The sequence below is a fragment of the Mobula hypostoma genome, chromosome 7 (assembly GCF_963921235.1).
Source record: "Mobula hypostoma chromosome 7, sMobHyp1.1, whole genome shotgun sequence".
Taxonomy (NCBI): domain Eukaryota; kingdom Metazoa; phylum Chordata; class Chondrichthyes; order Myliobatiformes; family Myliobatidae; genus Mobula; species Mobula hypostoma.
Window position 1 is genome coordinate 182,256,261 of NC_086103.1, and position 22,573 is coordinate 182,278,833.

At 44.7% G+C, this 22,573-nt stretch overlaps 1 protein-coding gene across 1 annotated transcript in view; it reads left to right on the forward strand.

Annotated features, from left to right (window-relative positions):
* The window catches only part of dgat2 (diacylglycerol O-acyltransferase 2), a 66,863-nt gene that overhangs the window by 23,448 nt on the left and 20,842 nt on the right, over positions 1-22,573 (forward strand). Inside the window, exons 2-6 of the mRNA XM_063054671.1 lie at positions 221-349; positions 2,560-2,667; positions 4,193-4,263; positions 14,755-14,959; positions 20,476-20,650. Coding sequence (XP_062910741.1) covers positions 221-349; positions 2,560-2,667; positions 4,193-4,263; positions 14,755-14,959; positions 20,476-20,650 — 688 coding nt within the window. The remainder of the gene's footprint in view (positions 1-220; positions 350-2,559; positions 2,668-4,192; positions 4,264-14,754; positions 14,960-20,475; positions 20,651-22,573) is intronic.

Here is a 22,573-nt window from a genome sequence, read left to right on the forward strand (position 1 = left end):
TCCCACCTCTCACCTTGTTCTGTGCGATTGTACGCTCCCGTGCGATCTTCCCAATGGCAACAAGGAGAAGAGAACTTGGCTTGGATGGTGGGGTCCTCCAGCATTTTGTGTGTGTTGTTCAGCAGTTATCTCTGCTGATCATCATTTAAGAAGATCTGTGAAAGGTGAAAAGAGGAAAAAGAAAGAATGGATTTAATACATTTTTTTTTATTCCCCCCAGGAACTGGAGAGAGCATTCTCTCGGCATTGAGTAGCCTGCCGTCTCTTCCTTGGATTGCCAGCTTCAAAATTAAACGATTCTTGCAAATGATCTCTGTCTGTCAATGGGTTGTAACGTTTCTAATTCTGGGTAGGTAATTTGTGTATAGTTAAACATTGAACTATTAGTGAAGAACAGTACAACATGGCATCAGGCTCTGCGGCCACTATGACCACACCAAGCACGGTGACATCCGCTTGTATATGGTCCATATTCCTCCATTCCCAGCCTGTTCCTGTGTCCATCGTTCGGCCATTTGGTCCGTCGACTTTGCCCCAGCATTCTATCATGGCCAATTTATTTATTTAGCCATGCAGAGGAGGCTCTTCCAACCCTTTGGGCCATGCTGACCTAGCACCCCCCATGATCCCAAGTAACCCTAACCTAATCACAAAGCAATTTACTATGACCAATTAACCTACCCATTACATCTTTGAACTGTGGGAGGAAACCGGAGCACCCAGAGAAAACCCATCCATTCCACAGGGAGGACGTACAGAGACTCCCTGCAGAACCATGGTGGAATTGAACTGCGAGCTCCACAACGCCTGAGTTGTAATAGCATTGTGCTAACCATCGTGCTACTGTGGCAAGCAGTTCATTCATTTTCCCTCTCAACCCCATTCTCCTGCCTTCTCCCTATAACCTTTGACATCCTGACTAATATACCCATTAAATACCCATTTTAAATATACCCATTGTCTGAGCCTCCACAGCTGTCTGTGGCAATGAATTCTCTCACTTATTGGACTTGTAAAGGCCAAAGTGCTAAAGCTCGCTTTTTGACCCTATCTATACTGTGTGTTGAGAATCTGGCCGGTTTACGGAACATTATCATTAATAAAAACGCTGGAGATGGGAGCTAAATCAACAGGGTTCTTTACTAACTAAAACCGAACTGAACACACACATATACAGATCAATACGCGCCTAATAGCGCATGCTCAATAACGTTACTGCGACATAAAATAGTCCCATATTATACAGTAGACTATATGGTCCACTGTGGTTTCAAATGTCTGTCTCGACAGTGAAGTATATGCCTCCATGATGGCGATAAAAACGTGAAGAAAAAGTATGATTTCATATCGGGCTGTTCCTCACCCCCACTTTAAGCTTTGCTCCCTTTCTGTTGCAGGGGGTTGCCGGTGCAGTAATCATGTCTTGTATTTTCTTCACGAACTGCTGGCCAATTGATCAAAACAGGCTTGTTTATCTAAACCCCTCTCATTCTCCTACACTGCAGGGAATGAAGTCTTCACCTATTCAAACTCTCCCAGGAATTCGGGTCCTCAAGTCCTAGCAACATCCTTGTAAATTGTCTCTACACTCACTCTTTCAATCTTATTGATATATTTCCTATCGGTGGGTGAGCAGAAACGCATACAGTACTCAGAATCACTGGAATATGTCATGAAATGTGTTGTTTTGTGGCAGCAGTACATTGCAATACATAATATTTTAAAAACTACACAAATTATAATAAGAAATATGTATAAAAATTAAATTAATACGTAAAAGTGGAGTAGTGTACATGGGTTCATTTGGAAATCTGATGACCAATGTTTTGTACAGTTTCAACATAACACCCCAACTACTGTACTCGGTACTCTGATTTGTGAAGGGTAATGTGTCCAAAGCTGTCCTAAGTTACAACCCTATCTACCAAGTTTATACTGCAATTTCAAATGTCCATCGTGACAGTGAAGTACATGTCCCATCATAGTAACAGAACCATGAAAGGTTTTTGTTTCTTTTAGATTTCCTGTCCCCTTGCACGATGGAGTCAGTGGCCGTCGGTGACATTCTGTGGGCTGCGGATGAAAGCAGCTTCCACTGTCCAGGCCATGCTCTCTTCTCACTGCTGCCATCTGGAAGGTGGTCCAGGAGCTTCATGACTCTCACCACCAGGTTCAGAAACAAGTTATCATCCCTCAACCATCAGGCTCTTGAACCAGAGGGGATAACTTCCCTCAACTTAACTTGCCCCATCATTGAAATGTTCCCACAACCTATGGACTCACTCTCAAGAACTCTTCATCGCGTGTTCTCAATTTATTGCTTTATTCATTTATAATTATTATTTCTTTTTGTATTTGCACAGTTTGTTTTCTGCACTCCGGTTGAACACCCAAGCTGGTGTGGTCTTTCATTGATCCGCTATGGTTATTACTCTATAGATTTATTGAGTACGCTCACAAGAAGATGAATCTTAGGGTTGTATATAGTGACATATGTAATTGTGATAAATTTATTTTGATTTTGACCCCCGTTTGACCTTTGCTTCGCTTCTGTTGCAGGAATCACCTGCACCATAATCTTGTCGTACATCTTCTTCACAAATTGTTGGCCAATTGCGGCTCTGTATTTGTCCTGGCTGATCATCGACTGGGAGACACCCAAGCAAGGTGAGAGGTCAGAGGACAATGGATGGGTCAAGGTGCTGTGGGCACCTTCTGGGTGGAATTGGTTTGTCTTGTCTTATGGCTGGGCAGATGGGGCTCGTCAGCCGTGGTTGGCAGCTCATCTAGGCGAAGGAAAACTTTGATGTCAAACCTCTGCTGCCTTGTGGCTATACTCACTCATGGGGAAGGCTTCAGGAGTAAACCCCGAGGGAAAAATCCAGAACTGGGGTCCCTAAGGCAGTCCCACGTTGAGTTTGATCCTGACTAGCAACTCCTGCGACGCTGCAGGTGCCCAAGTGTATCAGTCTCTCCTGTTCCTTTGGATTTTATCAGCTGCATGGAGAGATGGAGCCTGCTGCATGGGCAACAGCTTGCTCTCCGTATCGTACTGCCCTGGCTTGCGTATACATAGACAGCTGGGACGCCACATCCATGACAAACAGACACCTCATGTGTCATATGGTCTTATTGTCAAAGTGCTGTGCAGAAAAAATCTTAGACACATTTATCTAGCTAGGATGTCCGAGACTCTTGCACAATGACAATGAGGTTCACTCCCCCATGAGCTCAGTGCTTTTTCCACTTGCTGCTGGGGAGTATTCTGGAGTTGTGTGAACTTCGTAGATATAAATTCAAGCAAGAACTAGTCTTCAGTTCCTAATGTAAATTGCAAGCAGTTAACTGAAGTTACAGTACTGTGTAAAAGTCTTGGGCACCTAGCTAAGTATAACCATTAACCAAGGGCTCCATGGACCCCAGGCAGGGAACCCCTGCCGTAGACCATAAGACATAGGAGCAGAATTAGGCCATTCGGCCCATCTTTCCATCAACCCTCTTAACCCCATTCTCCTGCCTTCTTCCCGTAACCTTTGCCCTTACTAATCTATCAACCTCTGTTTTAAATATACTTTATGACTTGGCCTCCACAGCTGTCTGTGGTAATGAGTTACACAGGTTCACCACTCACTGGCCAGAGAAATTCCTCCTCATCTCTGTTCTAAATGGATATCCTTGTATTCTGAGTTGGTGCCTGCTGCTCCTAGGCTCTCCCACTATAGGAAATACCCTCTCCATATCCAGCGAGATTTTCCCCTTCAGTCTTCTAAACAATGAATACAGGCACAGAGCCGTCAACTGCTCCTTGTATGTTACTCCAGCAGACTCGCAGGTGAAGGGTCACCCCATCTGGAAAGACTGTTTGGGGCCCTGAATTCCCATTCCCATTCGATATGTCCATCCATGGCCTCCTCCACTGTCGGGATAAGGCCACACTTGGGTTGGAGGAACAACATCTTGTATTCTGTTTAGGGGTGTGTGTGTGTGTGTGTGTGTGTGTGTGTGTGTGTGTCTATCTTTGATAGACACGTGAATGATTGGAAGAACAAGGATATGTGTGAGGGAAGGGCTGGATTGATCTGAAGTAGGTTAAGATGTTGGCATAACATTTGTGGCTGAAGGGCCTATATCATTCTGTTAGTTACTGGATGCCATCCAAGATTGCATGGAAAGTGACCCATTCTCGTTACAGGAGGCCGCCGATCTGCATGGGTGCGGAACTGGGCCGTGTGGCGATACTTCAAAGACTATTTCCCCATCAGAGTGAGTAGATCGAAAGAAGGGATTGCCAGTGTGTTTTTGTTACCATCAAAGTGTGTTGATGAGAGACTTGACAAAGGGGGCATAGTAGCATAGTGAAGGTGTTGGATTTGGAAATCGGAGAGCTGCAATGTGTACAGTTCTTCGCTTTTCACCAACACCACCTAATCTGCATTGCGCGTCTTTCCTCCCTGCAGTTTACAACACTTGTTTTCCCCTGCATTAATAAGATCAAAATGCACAATTAGGCCATTCAGCCTGTCCAGTCTTACCATCCCATCATGGCTGATTTTATTATCCCTTTCCACCCCATTCAGAATCAGGTTCATTATCACCGGCATGCGTCGTGAAATTTGCTAACTTAGCAGCAGCAGTTCAATGCAATGCATAATATAGAAGAGAAAAATAAAATAATAATAAATAAATCTATTACAGTATATGTATATTGAATAGAATAAAATCGTGCAAAAAACCAGAAATAATATTATTAAAAAGTGAGGTAGTATTCACGGGTTCAATGTCCATTTAGAGATCTGATGGCAGAGGGGAAGAAGCTGTTCCTGAATCACTGAGTGTGTGCCTTCAAGCTTCTGTACCTCCTCCCTGATGGTAACAGTGAGAAAAGGGCATGCCCTGGGTGCTGGAGGTCCTTAATAATGGACGCTGCCTTTCTGAGACACTGCTCCCTGAAGGTGTCCTGGGTACTTTGTAGGCTAGTAGCCAAGGTGGAGCTGACTAAATTTACAACCCTCTGCAGCTTCTTCCAGTCCTGTGCAAAATAAAACAAGATAATAATAAATTAATAAATAAATATCGAGAACGTGAGAGGTAGAGTCCTTGAAAGTGAGCCTGTAGGTGGTCGAATCAATTCAGCATCGTGGTGAGTGAAGTTATCCACACTGGTTCAGGAGCTTGATGGTTGATGGGAATTAACTGTTTGTGAACCTGCTGGGATGGGTTGTGAGGTTCCTGCTGGCAGCAGCGAGTAGGGAGCATAGCCTGGGTGCTGGGGGTCCTTGATGGTTGATGCTGCTTTCCTGTGGCAGCACTGATGGAGTTATCTCTTGCCTAAAGCTAATTGCCATTGTAAATGAGGTCTTTATCAGGAGAATGCACATTGCTAACTGGGCTGGTGGGAGCCAAATGATCTCTGATTGCATCTGGTGGATTTTGCTTCCATTTCTGTTGAGTAATCACTGTGCAACATCCTTCCATGTGTTTGCACTGCTGACCTGCCTGAGTGCCCGGGTGTACGTGAAACCGAGCTGTACGAATCCATGCAATCATGGGTATCTGTTATCTGGGTGTTTTACAATGTTTGCTCAGTAATTTAAGCTGATAGCGCACAAGAAAACTGTCACATTTTCACGTACCTGACCAGAGTCCCAGTTACCTGGCGTGCCAAAGTCAAACTGATGGAAGTACTGGCATTTCAGATAGAGTCTTCATTTAGTTTAAAGCTTGTAGCCGGGGAGGGGTTGTTGGGGGTGGGGGGGGGGGAGCTCCCGACTACCTATTTAAATGCTCTCAAAGAGCTTCTGACAACCAAGCCCAGCTCCTGGTCTAATGTGTAGCTTAACTACTAAACCCAGCAGAACCATGTTTACTGACAGGAGAAGGGGCAAGGGCTGGCTATTGGTGCCTCAAAACCAGTCACTTTTGGCAGAAGGGGCTCTTCATTCATGGTTGGCAGTTGATCTAGAGCGGGAGTCCACCTACCCCTCGGTTAATGGTAGGGAAGTATGGCATTTAAAAAAAAAAAGGGTTGAGAGCCCCTATGTTAGAGTAAAACTGGTGTTGTGAAGCGTGCGTAGCCCACTGAATCAATGGTGTTGAGCTCGTTCACCAGAGCTGCTGTATATGCAGTGCTGTTAGACAGAGGGTACAGCAGCATCAGTGTATCTATGTAAGCTTCTGTTGAATGTTGCATTCAAGTCTGCATCCACTAGTTCCACACTCGAAACACCATCCGAGCTAAGAGATTTCCCTTAAATATTTCACCTTTCACCCTTAACCCATGACCTGCAGTTCCAGTCTCACCCAACCTCTGGGGGAATAAAAAAAAACCTGTTTGTATTAACCATATGTATACCCTTCATAATTTTGCATAGTCATAGTCATACTTTATTGATCCCAGGGGAAATTGGTTTTCGTTACAGTTGCACCATAAATAGTTAAATAGTAATATGTAAATTATGACAGGAAATAAGTCCAGGACCAGCCTATTGGCTCAGGGTGCCTGACCCTCCAAGGGAGGAGTTGTAAAGTTTGATGGCCACAGGCAGGAATGACTTCCTATGACGCTCTGTGCTGCATCTCGGTGGAATGAGTCTCTGGCTGAATGTACTCCTGTGCCCAACCAGTCCATTACGTAGTGGATGGGAGACATTGTCCAAGACGGCACGCAACTTGGACAGCATCCTCTTTTCAGACACCACTGTCACAGAGTCCAGTTCCATCCCCACAACATCACTGGCCTTACAAATGAGTTTGTTGATTCTGTTGGTGTCTGCTACCCTCAGCCTGCTGCCCCAGCACACAACAGCAAACATGATCGCACTGGCCACCACAGACTCGTAGAACATCCTCAGCATCGTCCAACAGATGTTAAAGATGTTAAAGGATTCCATCGAATCTCCCCTCATTCTTCTCCAGTCCAGGGAATGAAGTCCGAACGCATTCAATCTTTCCCTGTAACTCAAGTGCTCAAGTTCCAGCAACACGTTGGTAAATTTTCCTCTGTCCTTTCAATCTTGTATCTTTCCTGTCGGTAGGTGACCAGAACTGCAGACAATACTCCAAATTTGGCCTCACCAATGTCTTGTACTCAGTACTTTGATTTTTGAAAGCCAGTGTGCCAAAATCTCTCTTTCTGGGCCCATGTATCAGTGACACTACTTTCAAGGAATCATGCAAAGAATATTTCTGAACATGTCCACAATATCCTGAAAAGGGAGGGTGAGCAGTCAGAAGTCGTGGTGCATATTGGTACCAATGACATAGGTAGAAAAAGGGAGGAGGTCCTGAAAACAGAGTACATGGAGTTATGAAGGAAGCTGAGAAGCAGGACCTCAAGGGTAGTAATCTCAGGATTGCTGCCTGTGCCATGCGACAGTGAGGATAGGAATAAAATGAGGTGGCAGATAAATGTGTAGATGAAGAATTGGAGCAGGCTGCAGGGATTCTGATTTCTGGATCATTGGGACCTCTTGTGGGGCAGGTGTGACCTGTACAAAAGGGACAGGTTGCACTTGAATCCGAGGGGGACCAAGATCCTTGCGGGCAGGTTTGCTAGAGCTGTTGGGAGTGGTTTAAACCAATATGGCAGGGGCATGGGAACCAGTATAATAGAGCTGAGGATGAGCCAACAGGTTTACAAGTTGATGGGTGTAACATGACTGTAAGGAAGGACAAGCCAATGATTGGTTCCAAATTCAAGCAGAGAGAGCAAAGAGCTAAATTGTACCGCAGAGGCAAAATTCAAAAGGTTGAAGAATGCAGGACTGAGGGTGCTGTGTTTAAATGCCTGTAGCATTCGGAATAAGGTGGGCAAACTCGAGGCGCAATTGAAGGTTGGTCAGTATGATGTGGGTGCCACTGAGTGGTGTCTGAAAGAAGACCATAAGATGGGGACTTGACATCAATGGATATACTTTGTATTGAAAGGACAGGCAGGATGGCATAGGCAGTTGTGTGGTTGCATTGGTAAGAGATGGAATTACATCTTTAGAAAGGGGTGACATAGGGTCAGAGAACGTTGAATCTTTGTGGGTGGAGTTAAGAAGCTGCAAGGATTTTTAAAAAAATATGGGCATCATATATAGGCCTCCAAATAGTAGCCAAGATGCGGGGTTGAGGCTGCAAAGGGAGCTGGGAAAGGTATGTAGTAAGGGTAATGACACAACTGTAATGTGGAACTTCAATATGCAAGGGAATTGGGAAAGTCATGTTGTTGTCCGATCGCAAGAGAGGGGATTTGTTGAATGCCTCAAGATGGCTTTTTAGAGCAGTTTGTGCTTGAGCCTACGGGGGGAAAGGCTATCTTGGATTGGGTGTTGTGTAATAACCCAGATCTTATTAGGGAGCTTAATGTAAAGGAACCTTAAAAATGGTTCATGCTACAATTTGAGAGGGAGAGGCATAACTCACAGATATTGCGATGGAATAAAGGGAATTACAGAGGCATGAGAGAGGAGCTTGCCCAGGTGGATTGGAGGAGGATACTGGCGGGGATGATGGCAGAGCAGATTTGGCTGAAGTTTCTGGGAATAGTTCACAAGGCGCAGAATAGATGTGTCCCACAGAAAAAAGTTCTAAAAATGGCTGGGCTAGGCACCGTGGCTGACAATGGGAGTTGAGGATTGCATAAAAGTCAAGGAAAGGGCATAAAAGGTAGCAAGAGTGAGTGGGAAGTTGGATTGGGAAGCTTTTAAAATTCAACAAAAGGCAACTAAAAAAGCTAAAGAAGGGAAAAGATGAAATGGGAGGGCAGTCTTGCCAATAATATAAAGTAGAATAGTAAAAGTTTTTTTTCCCCAGTTATATAAAGAATAAAAGGGAGGTGAGAGCTGATATTGAACCACTGAAAAATGATGCTTTTGAGGTAGTAATGGGGGACAAAGAAATGACAGATAAACTTGATGGGTACTTCACTGTGGAAGACACTAGCAGTGTGCCAGAGGTCTGTGAGTGTCAGGGAGCAGGAGTTGCTGTTACAAAGGGGAAAAATTGCTAGGCAAACTGAAAGGTCTTAAGGTGGATAAGTCACCTGGACCAGATGGACTACGTCCCAGAGTCCCGAGAGAGGTGACTGAAGAGATAACGGATGCATTGTTCATGATCTTTCAAGAATCACTTGATTCTGCCATGGTCCCAGAGGACTGGAAGATTGTAAATGTCACTGCACTCTTTAAAAAGATAGGAATGCTCTTTAAAAAGAAAGGAAATTATAGGCCAGTTATCCTAACCTCAGTGGTGGGGAAAATGTTGGAGTCCATTATTAAGAACGAGGTTCTGGAGTACCTGGAGACTAATGACAAAGTAAGTCAAAGTCTGAAAAGGGAGATCTGGCCTGACAAATCATAAGAATTCTTTGAGGAAGTAACAAGCAGGGTGGGCAAAGGAGAGGCAGTGGATGCCATTTAATTGGAATTTCAGAAGGCCTTTGACAAAGTGCCTCGTATAGTGCTGCTTAAGATAAAATCCTATGGTGTTGCAGGAAAGATACTGGCATGGATGGAGGAATGGCTGATGGGCAGAAGGTAGCAAGTGGGATAGATTATGAGAGGGATAGATGGTATAGTCATGGGGCATTTGTTTCCTAGGGTTGAAATGTCTAATACCAGAAGGTGAGAGGGGATAGCATCAAAGGCGATGTGAGGGGCAAGTTTCTTACTCAGTGGTGAATACATTGTTTGGAGGCAAATACAATACAGGCTTTTAAGAGACGTTTGGATAGGCACGTGGATGTGAGGCAGATGAAGGGATATGGACATTGTGGTATGTAGGGGGGATGACTGGTTGGGTGTTTCTGATTTCGTTTTTAGCTGATTTGGCACAACGCTGTGGGGTGAATGGCCTGTCCCTCTTCTATGTTTATCCTTTCCAATCATTTTGAAAATGTTCAGAATTTTGCAATTATAAAGTTAAACTCTGCTTCTTGTATATATTTTTTGGCAGTTTAAGCTGTTTATTCTTGTCTGTTCTTTGTGCAAGATTGCAATTTTATCCAGGATTACAAAACTGCTGAGCAAGTTCATTTTCAAAGTTCAAAGTAAATTTAATATCAAAGTACATGTCTATCACCTTCTACAACCCCGAGATTCGCTTTCTAGCAGGAATGCACAGTAAATGCAAAGAAACACAATAGAATTAATTTTAAAAAACTATACACAAAGACTGACAAGCAAGTAATGTGCAAAAGACAAACTGTGCAAATACAAAAAAGAAAATAATAAATATCGAGGACAAGGATTGTATAGTCCTTGAAACTGAGTTCACAGAGTCGTAGAATCAGTGTTGGGACGAGTGAAGTTATCCATAGTGGTTCAAAAGCCTGATGGATGAGGGGTGACGACTACTCCTGAACCTGGTGGTGTGGGTCCTGGGGCTCCTGAACCACCTTCCTGACGGCACCAGCAAGAACAGAGCATGACCTGGATGGCGGGGGTCCCTGATGATGGATGCTGCTTTCTTGTGGCAGTGCTCGTTTGTAGATGTGTTCAATGACGGGGCAGACTTTTCCTGAGATGAACTGGGGTACATCCACTTTTTTTTTGTAGACTTTTCCAAGTTGAAAGTAAATTTAATTATCAGAGATTCTCTCTCCTTCTCAGCAAATCTATAGAATGGTAACTACAACAGGATCAATGAAGGGTTAAATAAAGAATAGACAACGACAAACTGTGCAAATGCAAGTATAAATAAATAGCAATAAATAATGAAATCATGAAATAACAAGATAGTCCTTAAAGTTAAGATCATTGGTAATGGGGAAAATGTCAAACATGAGTGTAGTTATCCTCTTTTGTTCAAGAGCCTGATGGTTGAGGGGTAGTAACGGTTCTTGAACCTGGTGGTGCGAGTCCTGAGCCTCCTGTGCCTTCTATCTGCTGGCAGCAGTGAGAAAAGAGCATGGCCTGAGTGGTGAAGATCTCTGATGTTCCTATGACAGCAGATCATGTAGATGTGCTCAGTGGTTGGGACGGCTTTACCCGTGATGGACTGGGCTGAATCAGCCAGCTTTTGTAGGATTTTCCAAGCAAGGGCTCTTCCTCTCGTGGGTATTGGTGCTTTCATACTGGGCCATAATGCTGTCAGCATACTCCCCACTGTGCATCTACAGAAGATTCAGAGTTTTAGATGACATGCAATTTTATCAATGATTTGGAAAATTTTCAGAGAATTTTGCAATTATAAAGTTCTGCTTTTTTTTTTGGCCATTTAAACTTTTTTCTTATCTGCTCTTTGTCCAAGGTTACAGATTTTGTCTGGGGGAATTACAAATTTGTTGAACAAGTTCATTTTCAGACAATTGAACTGCAAATAGTTACTGTACTGTCTGTGTAAACATTGCTCATTTACAGTGGGGAGGAACAGGTCAGGAGTGTCTGAGCAGTGGATGCAGGTGTTGGGGAGGTGGTTCTTTGCGGAGGGCTGATGCAGTGAGTTGTGGTGGTATCAATTGGCAGGGGAAGCAACACTGATTTTAACATGCGTCGTGATCCCGCCACTGGTCCTCTTCTCCGCCTGTGTAACTTTGCAAAAGTTTTCTTTCTCCCTGACCTGCGTTCTGTGGGGTGGCATGGTAGCATAGCAGTTAGTTTAAATGCTTTACAGTGCCAATGATCAGGGTTCGATTCCCACCCCTGTCCGTAAGGAGTTTGCATGTTCTCCACATGTCCACGTGCAATTCTTCTGGGCACTCATTTCCCTCCCACGTTCCAAAGACAAACGGGTTATGGTTAGTGAGATGTGGACACTGGAAGTGTGGTGACCCTCAGCATAATCCTCACTGATTTGATTTGATGCAAACAATACATTTCAGTATGTTTCGATGTTTCACTGTACACGTGACAAATAAAACAAATCTCTCCTTTAAGAAGATATCGTCCATTAGAAAACCCCCACCATATTCTTGCAGGTCCCATTGGGCAGAAGGGATAGAAACCTAAAGCCCCACACTGCCAGGTTCAGACACAGCTACCTCCCTTCAACCTTTTGCTTTTTTGAACCAACTGACACAACCCTAATCTTTACAATTTAGCAACATGATGACCACTTTGCACTAAAATGGACGTGTTTTTTTTTCTTTTGCTCTAATTGTGTTCTTTCTTGAAAAACATTGTGCGTCATTAGTGTGCAAACTTAAAGCACACGGTATTGGGGGTAAGGTATTGATGTGGATAGAGAATTGGTTAGCAGACAGGAAGCAAAGAGTGGGAATAAACGGGACCTTTTCAGAATGGCAGGCAGTGACTAATGGGGTACCGCAAGGCTCAGTGCTGGGACCCCAGTTGTTTACAATATATATTAATGACTTGGATGAGGGAATTAAATGTAGCATCTCCAAGTTTGCGGATGACACAAAGCTGAGCGGCAGTGTTAGCTATGAGGAGGATGCTAAGAGGATGCAGGGTGACTTGGATAGGTTGGGTGAGTGGGCAAATTCATGGCAGATGCAATTTAATGTGGATAAATGTGAAGTTATCCACATTGGTGGCAAAAATAGGAAAACAGATTATTATCTGAATGGTGGCCGATTAGGAAAAGAGGAGGTGCAACGAGACCTGGGTGTCATTATACACCAGTCATTGAAAGTGGGCATGCAGGTACAGCAGGCGGTGAAAAAGGCGAATGGTATGCTGGCATTTATAGCGAGAGGATTCGAGTACAGGAGCAGGGAGGTACTACTGCAGTTGTACAAGGCCTTGGTGAGACCACACCTGGAGTATTGTGTGCAGTTTTGGTCTAATCTGAGGAAAGACATCCTTGCCATAGAGGGAGTACAAAGAAGGTTCACCAGATTGATTCCTGGGATGGCAGGACTTTCATATGAAGAAAGACTGGATGAACTAGGCTTGTACTCATTGGAATTTAGAAAATTGAGGGGGGATCTGATTGAAACGTATAAAATCCTAAAGGGATTGGACAGGCTAGATGCAGGAAGATTGTTCCCGATGTTGGGGAAGTCCAGAATGAGGGGTCACAGTTTGAGGATAAAGGGGAAGCCTTTTAGGACTGAGATTAGGAAAAACTTCTTCACACAGAGAGTGGTGAATCTGTGGAATTCTCTGCCACAGGAAACAGTTGAGGCCGGTTCATTGGCTATATTTAAGAGGGAGTTAGATATGGCCCTTGTGGCTACGGGGATCAGGGGGTATGGAGGGAAGGCTGGTACAGGGTTCTGAGTTGGATGATCAGCCATGATCATAATAAATGGCGGTGCAGGCTCGAAGGGCCGAATGGCCTACTCCTGCACCTATTTTCTATGTTTCTGTGTTATGTTTCTATTTATAGAACGTATGCCATTGCAGCACAGTACAGATTCTTCAGCCCACGATGTTGTGCCAAGTTTTTAACCTACTCTGTGATCAGTCTAACTCTTCACTCTTGTGTAAGCCTCCATTTTTCTATTATCCATCTGTCCAAGAGACTCTTAAATGCCCCTAATAATGTGTATGCCTCCCACCAGCACCCTGGGAAGAGTGTTCTATTTACCTGCCTTACCTCTGCCATCTCCAATTCACTTAATAGTATGGCGTCTTGTAGTAGCCATTTCTGCCCTGGAAAAATGTCTCTGGCCATCCAATCAGTCTATACCTTTTGTCATCTTGTGCACTTCTATCAGATCTTCCTTTGCCCTAGCTCGCTCAACTAGACCAAGGACTTGATTATTGACTTCAGGAAAAGGAAACCAGAGGTCCATGAGCCAGTTCTCATTGCAGGATCAGAGGTGGAGAGGGTTAGCAACTTTAAATTCCTTGGTGTTATTGTTTTGGAGGACCTGTCTTGGACCCAGCAATTATGAAGAAAGCAGGATAGTGCCTCTACTTCCTTCAGAGTTTGTGGAGATTCTGTACGATGTCTAAAACTTTGACAAACCTCTGTAGTTGTGCAGTGGAGGGTGTATTGACTGGCCACATCACAGCCTGGTATGCAAACACCAATACCCTTGAATGGAAAATTCTACAATTTTCGTGTATATGGCCCAGTCCATCACAGGTAAAGCCCTCCCAACCACTGAGCACATCCACATGAAACACTATCATAGGAAAGCTGCATCCGTCATCAGGCACCTGGGATGTGCTCTCCTCTCGCTGCTGCCATCAGGAAGAAGGTACAGGAGCCTCAGGACTCGCAGCACAAGTTCAGGAACAGTTATTACCCCTCAACCATCAGCCTCTTGAACAAATGGGGATAACTTCTCTCAACTTCACTTGCCCATCATTAAAATGTTCCCACAACCAATGAGCTTTTTTACAAGGACTCTTCATCTCATGTTCTCAATATTTATTGTTTATTTATATTACTGTTTCTTTTACATTTGCAGTGTTTGTTGTCTTCTGCATTCTGATTGAAAGCCCTAGTTTAGTGGTTGTTCATTGATTCTGTTATAGTTACTATTCTATAGATTTGTTGAATATGCCCACAAGAAAATTAAGCTGTTGTACATGGTGACATATATGTACTTTGATAATAAAATTTACTTTGTGTTCTCGTAAGGCAAAATGTTTGCTATTATATGTTAGTTATCTGATTCCATGTGCCTCGATGCTGCTGAAAGTAGGCTGTTCATTGACCCTCCATCAGGACTGATGTAGGGTCCCGATCCAAAACGTCAACCATCCCTCCACCTCCTGATGCTGCTGGACCCACACAATTCGTCATGCAACCTGTTTGTTCACTCCAGAGTCTACCGCCTCCAAACTCCGGGGAAGGTTGGGGATCAGACTATGTGCCTATGTGAACTTTATTTGTTTTTCTCCATTACAGTTGGTGAAGACGCACAACCTTGCCCCCAGTCGGAACTACATCTTCGGCTATCACCCACATGGCATCTTCTGCTTTGGAGCCTTTTGCAACTTTGGAACAGAAGCCACTGGATTTTCCAGAAAGTTCCCTGGAATCCGACCTTCTCTCGCCACGCTGGCTGGAAACTTCAGGATGCCAATTCTGCGGGATTACCTAATGAGTGGTGGTGAGTGGCCGGCGGTGTTGACCTTCCTGACGTGACCGCGATCCTCCAGAGCTAACCCTGGCCCTGATGACATGGAACAGCTGAGGCTGGATTAGAACAGAGGGATCTGGTAGTAGAGATCCATAATTCCTTGAAAGTGGCATCACAGGTAGATAAGGTCTTAAAGAGAGCTTTTGACATACTGGCCTCCATAAATCCAAGTATCAAGTACAGGGCTTGGGATGTTGTGTTGAAGTTGTATAAGACATTGAAGCCTAATTGGGATTATTGTAAATGAGAGATTCTTCAGATGTCAGAAACGCAGAGCAACACGCGCGCGCGCACGCACACGCACGATGCTGGAGGGGCTCAGCAGGGCAGGAAACATCCACGGAAATGAATAAACAGTCGAGCCAAAATCCTTCATCTGGATTGGAAAGGAAAAGGGAAGATGAGAGAATAAAAAAAAAAGTGGTGGGGAGGGTAGGAGGATAGCTAAAAGGTGATGGGTAAAGCCAGGTAGGTAGGAAAGTGAAGGGGCTGGAGAGGAAGGAATCTGATAGGAGAGTGGACCACAGCAGAAAGGGAAGGAGGAGGGGACACAGGGACAAGTGAGAAGAGGTAAGGAATCAGAGTGGGGAATAGAAGAAGAGGGAATATTGTGTGCATTTCTGGTCACCTACCTACAGGAAAGATATCAGTAGGATTGAAAGACTACAGAGAATTTACAAGGATGGTGCCAGGTCTTGAGGACCTGAGTTATAGGGAAAGGTTAGGGCTTTATTCCTCAGAGTGTAGGTGAGCGAGGGGAGATTTGATAGATTTATACAAAATTGAGGTGTATATATAGGGTAAGTGCTGACGTTGCAGAGGGTACAGAGAAGATTCACTAGAATGATTCCGGGAATGAGAGAGTTAACATATGAGGAACGTTTGTCCGCTCTTGGACTTTACTCCTTGGAGTTTAGAAGAATGAGGGGAGACCTCATAGAAAGATTTCGAATGTTGAAAGGCATGGACAGAGTGGATGTGGCAAAGTTGTTTCCCATGATGGGGGAGTCTAGTATGAGAGGGCATGACTAAAGGATTGAAGGGCGCCCATTCAGAACAGAGATGTGAATAAATTTTTTTAGCCAGAGGGTGGTGAATCTATGGAATTTGTTGCCACGGGCGACAGTGGAGGCCAAGTCATTGGGTGTATTTAAGGCAGAGATTGATAGGTATCTGAGTAGCCAGGGCATCAAAGGTTATGGTGAGAAGGTGGGGGAGTGGGACTAAATGGGAGAATGGATCAGCTCATGATAAAATGGCGGAGCAGACTCAATGGGCCGAATGGCCTACTTCTACTCCTTTGTCTTATGGTCTTAAGTGCAAGCTGGCTTTTTCCACTGAGGTTGGGTGAGACCAGAACTAGAGATCATAGGTTAAGGGTGAAAGGTGAAATATTGAAGGGGACCGTGAGGACAGTGGTGAGAGTGTGAAATGAGCTGCCAGTGGAAGTGGTGGACGTGGGTTTGATTGGAACATTTAAGGAAGTTTGGATGCATGAGTGGGAAGAATATCTAGGGCTATGGTCCGGGTATGTGTCAATGGGATAAGGCATAATAACAGTCTGGCACGGACTAGATGGGCCAAAGGGCTTGTTTCTGTGCTGCAGTACTCTGACTCGGAGTGGATCAGAAATCTAATCTAACCAGAGAGATCCCTCCCAGTACCAGAGATGCTGGCTTGAATGTGTTTGTACTTTGCTCTGTACACCACGTTGAGTGTAATGTCCACCTTTATCAGGCAAGAAATAAGATCTATTTTTTAAGAAAACTGAAGAGTGCCACATAGAATCCAATCATAGATTCTTCAGAAGTATCTCTTAACTGATACCAAAACTATTGATGTTTATTCTTCTTATCTAACAAAACATGTCTCCCCATGAGTATTTATTGTATTCAAGTACATTTCATGTGTTGAAATCAACCCGGTGACTCCCTGTTATAATCCTGTAGGATTTAAAATCATGTCTTCACTGATTTGGCAGCTGTGTGTGAAACTAAATGGTCAAAGAAGCTATGGAAAATCTCTGCAACGTGCTGACATGGGTAGCCAGGGTGGCGGAGAGGACAATGGACACACTCAACGTCACCGGTCTGGGCACTGGGGCGTCATGAGGGAGCGGAACGGTCGTGTAGCACTATTAAAGCACCAGTGACCCGGGTTCAATTCCCGTCACTGCCTGTAAGGAGTTTGTACGTTCTCCCTGTGGCTTTCCTCCGGGTGCTGTACTCCAGTTCCCCCTCACATTCAAAAGATGTCAAACTTTGTCCAAAATTGCGAGTGTAGTGGGCAGTGAGGGAAAACCATCAGAGCTTGTAGAGAGATCTGCGTCAGCTGGAAAACTGGGCTGAAAATGGCAGATGGAATTTAATGCAGACAAGTGCGAGGTGTTGTACTTCGGTGGGATACACCAGTCTTACACAGTGAACGGTAGGGCACTGAGGAGTGCGGTGGAACAAAGGGATCTGGGAATACAGATCCATAAATTCATCGAAAGTGGCGGCACAGGTAGATGGAGTCAAAAAAAAACTTTTGGCACATTGGCCTTCATAAATCAAAATACTGAATACAGGAGGTAGGACGTTGTGTTGAAGTTGTGTAAGATATTGGTAAGGCCTAATTTGGAGTATTGCATGACCATACACTTTCCAACACTATATCTGCCACTTTGCGTAGCCTCCCAATCTGTCTCAAGTCCTTCTGCAGACTCCCTGCTTCCTCAGTGCTACCTGCCCCTCCACCTATCTTTGTATCACCCACAAATGTGGCCACAAAGCCTGTCTGTGACCCCACTTTGAAGGGGGGGGGTGCTTTTTGGAAAATCCTGAAGCAGGATAGAGAGATGAGAAGGAATTTTGGAGATTGAGATCACAAGACAAAGGAGCAGAAGTAGGCCATTCGGCCCATCGAGTCTGCTCCACCATGAGCTAAATTATTCTCCCATCTAGTTCCAATTTCCAGCTTTTCCCCATATCCCTTGATACCCTGACTAATTAGATACCCATCGATCTCCTCCTTAAATACCCTCAATGATCAGGCCTCCACAGCTGTAGATGGCAGTGAATTCCATAAATCCACGACCCTCTAGCTAAAAATATTTCTCCTCATCTCTGTTTTAAATGGGTACGCTCTAATTCTAAGACTGTGGCCTCTTGTCCTGGACTCACCCACTAAGGGAAACAGCCTTTCCACATCTACTCTATCCAACCCTTTCAAAATTCGAAATGTTTCTATGAGATCCCCTCTCATTCTTCTATACTCTAATGAATACAGTCCAAGAGCCGACAAACGCTCCTCATATATTAGCCCCTGCATTCCAGGAATCATCCTCAAAACTTCTCTGAACTCTCTCCAACATCAGTACATCCCTTCTAAGATAGAGGGCCCAAAACTGCATGCAGTATTCCAAATGAGGTCTCACCAGTGCCCCATAGAGCCTCATCAACACCTCCTTACTCTTGTATGCTATTCCTCTTGAAATGAATGCCAACATAGCATTTGCTTTTCTTACTGCCAATTCAACCTGGTGGTTAACCTTTAGGGCAGGTGTCCCCAACCTTTTTTGCACTGCGGACTGGTTTAATATTGTCAATATTCTTGCGGACCGGCTGACCTGTGGGGGGGGGGGGTAGGGTTGCCAACGGACAAGAGCAGCAGTCAAATATGTTGTGTTTACCCAGAGAAAGACTACAATGACCATGAAGCCTTGCGCGGGCACCAGTGCGCATGCGTGACCTGCACGTGCGTGTACCTGCCGATTTTTTTTCTGCAAGTCGTTTTCGGTGATTCTGTTCGGGGGGGGGGGGTATTAATCATGACCGGAATATAGGTGATAAGCGGCTAATACACACAATTTCGTTTCTAAAAGGGTTTATCTAACGAATTTAATATTAAACACACAGCGCATATTTTCCTCGCATGAATACAGTGATAAGTCAATTATCAGTGGAGCTTGAAGTAAGTGTTGAACGAACTTCCAGTAAAAGTGGTAGAAGCAGGTTCGATATTATCATTTAAAGAAAAATTGGATAGGTATATGGACAGGAAAGGAATGGAGGGTTATGGGCTGAGTGCAGGTCGGTGAGACTAGGTGAGAGTAGCGTTCAGCACGGACTAGAAGGGCTGAGATGGCCTGTTTCCGTGCTGTAATTGATATATGGTTATATAAGTCACTTATAAGTCAATAGCATCATAACAATTTAAGTAACGTTTGGATATTAAACACACAGCACATATTTTCCCCATATGAACAAATAAAATCATTGCAACGCACCAATATCGCTGAATCAGTGGGAGCCCTGGGCTTGTTTCCCTGCAACAAGACGGTCCCATCAAGGGGTGATGGGAGACAGCGATACTCGAAGGGAGTTCCTTATGTCTAGTCCATTCCGCAATTTAGTTTTCGTTGCATTCATTGCAGAGATGTGTTGGAAATGGAAGCAACGTTTTCGGTGCTTTTGTGGCTATCTCAGGATATTTAGCCTTGACTTTGATCCAGAATGCCGGCAGAGATGTTATGTCAAACATACTTTTCAGCCCGCTGTCATTTGCAAGTTCAAGGAGTTGATCTGCTTCTGGCGCTGACATGGATGATGCGCGGGTAATGACCTCACATGCGTTCAAGCTCAACAGTGGGCGTGACAGGGAATGAGGAAACGTGCAGCTGACTCTTATCACCAAATCATATTGTGTCCTTGCGGCCTGATACCGGTCCGCGGCCCGGTGGCTGGGGACCGCTGCTTTAGGGTATCCTGCACGAGGACCCCCAAGTCCCTTTGCACTTCCGATTTTTGAATTTTCTCCCCATCTAAATAATAATCTGCCCGATTATTTCTTCTTCCAAAAGATCCAGGAAGCACTAGGCTCTCGCTCACCTTGAACTATTAGAGGTGCGAGGGAGGACCGGAGTCTGGGAACATATTCTAGCTTGGAATCTGAATCAGGTTTATTATCACTGGCATGTGTTGTGAAATTGGCTGTCTTGTGTCAGTACAGTGCAATACATAAAATTACTGTAAGAATATATTAAAAAATAACTCACCATTGTGCTTTGCGGTATTTATATTCGTGGCTCATGGACTGCTCAGCAACCTGGATGGCAGGGCAAGGGACTAATTGGGAATTAAGTTCTACAGCACAGAAGCAGGCCTTTCAGCCCATCTAGTCCATGCTGGACTGTTTTCCATCTAGTCTCATGAACCAGCAGCTGCACCATGACCTTCCACATCCCTCCCATCCATGTACTTGTGCAAACTTCACTTAAATGTTGAAACCAGTTGTGCATTCACCACTCCCACCGGCAGCTCATTCCACACTCTCACCACCTCGTGTGAAGAAACTCCCCCTCAAGTTCCCCTTAAATAGTTCCCCTCTCAGCAACCTATGATGGTGGGATGGTGCTGTGAAGACGAGCTGTCGCCTTCAGGTATTCAAGGTAAAGATGAATGGTCGGGAGGAGTAACAGTTTTTTTTACTCCGCCACTCCTCAGGCATCTTCCCCGTGACCAGGGATGCTATCGACTATCTGCTGTCGAAGAGCGGCACTGGAAACGCAGTGATCATCGTCATCGGGGGAGCAGCGGAGTCCCTTGAGTGTAGACAAGGCAGCCACGTTGTCACCCTCAAGAACCGCAAGGGGTTTGTGAAGATCGCTTTGCAGAACGGGTAAGGAGGAGTGGGGTAGTAGCTGGAGTGTATTCTGCCTGGAGATCGGTGAACAGCCGTGTTCCACAGGGATCTGTTCTGGGACCCCTGCTCTCTGTGACTTTTATAAATGACTTGGATGAGGAAGTGGAAAGGTGAGTTAGTAAGCTAGGCAATTGACAACAAAGATTGTTGGAGTTGTGGATGGCGTAGAAGTTTGTTGTAGGTTTAAACAAGCTACTTTTTGTGACTATTATATGTGCTTGCTGTCTTGTACTGTGTATGACTGTTGGTATTATGTTTTGCACCTTGGCCCTAGTTTAACATAGTCATACTTCATTGATCCCGAGGGAAATTGGGTTTCGTTACAGTTGCGCCAACTGTATAGAGTATAGATAAAGCAGTATAAAAACCATAAATAATTAAATAGTAATATGTAAATTATGCCAGGAAATAAGTCCAGGACCAGCCTATTGGCTCAGGGTGTCTGACCCTCCAAGGGAGGAGTTGTAAAGTTTGATGGCCACAGGCAGGAATGACTTCCTATGACGCTCTGTGCTGCATCTCGGTGGAATGAGTCTCTGGCTGAATGTACTCCTGTGCCCAACCAGTACATTATGTAGTGGATGGGAGACATTGTCCAAGATGGCATGCAACTTGGACAGCATCCTCTTTTCAGACACCACCGTCAGAGAGTCCAGTTCCATCTCCACAACATCACTGGCCTTACGAATGAGTTTGTTGATGCTGTTGGTGTCTGCTGCCCTCAGCCTGCTGCCCCAGCACACAGCAGCAAACATGATCACACTGGCCACCGCAGATTCGTAGAACATCCTCAGCATCGTCGTTTCTTTTTTCCTTTGGCTGTATTCATGGCTATTTATGTGTGGTTGAATGACAATTAAACTGAACTTGAACGAGACATTGACAGGATGCAAAGCTAGGCTAATAAATGGCAGATAGTGTTCAATCCAGAAAAGATATTACTTTAGAAGGCTGAATTTGAATGCAGTTTACAGGGTTAACAGCAGGGTTCTTAACAGTGTGAAGGAACAGAGAGATCAGAGGCCACATCTATGGATCCCTCAGTGTTGCTGCACTTGTTGGTTAAGAAGGTGCATGGTGTGTTTGCCTTCATCAGTCAGGGGACTGAGTTCAAGGGTCATGAGGTTAATGTAGTTCTATAAGACCACTCTTGAAGTATTGTGTTCAGGTCACCTCATTATACTGTACCTCCACGACCTGGATCAACACGTTGATGTCGTGTGGATGCTTGCGAGCTTCAAAGACTCCATCAGGCAATACCAACTCAGGGCCACCCATGTTGGTATGGCTGTGGACAGGATGCTAGACGAAGATCGATCCCCGGCTCCCAAACGGACAGACTCGCGTCTGCCCCTCCCAGGCCATGCCATATGAAACAACAACACTTTACCTCATTACAGGAAAGATGCGGAAGCTTTGGAGAATGTGCAGATGAGATTTATCAGGATGTTGCCTGGATTAGAGATCATGTCTTATGAGGATAGGTTGAGTGAGCTAGGGCTTTTCTCTTTGGAGCGAAGGAGGATAAGAGATGACTTGATAGAGGTGTACAAGATAAGGGGCATTGGTGAGAGTGGACAGCCAGGTACTTTTCCCCAGGTGGAAATGGCTAATATGAGAAGGTATAATTTAAGGTTATCAGTGGAAAGAAAGTGGGGGGATATCAGAAGGAGTTTTTTTTTTACATGGAGTGATGGTGTTTGAAACGTACTACCAGGTTTGGTATATTATACCTGGAGTATTGTGTGCAGTTTTGGTCCCCTAATCTGAGGAAAGATATCTTTGCCATAGAGGGAGTACAAAGAAGGTTCACCAGATTGATTCCTGGGATGGCAGGTCTTTCATATGAAGAAAGACTGGATGAACTGGGCTTGTACTCGTTGGAATTTAGAAGATTGA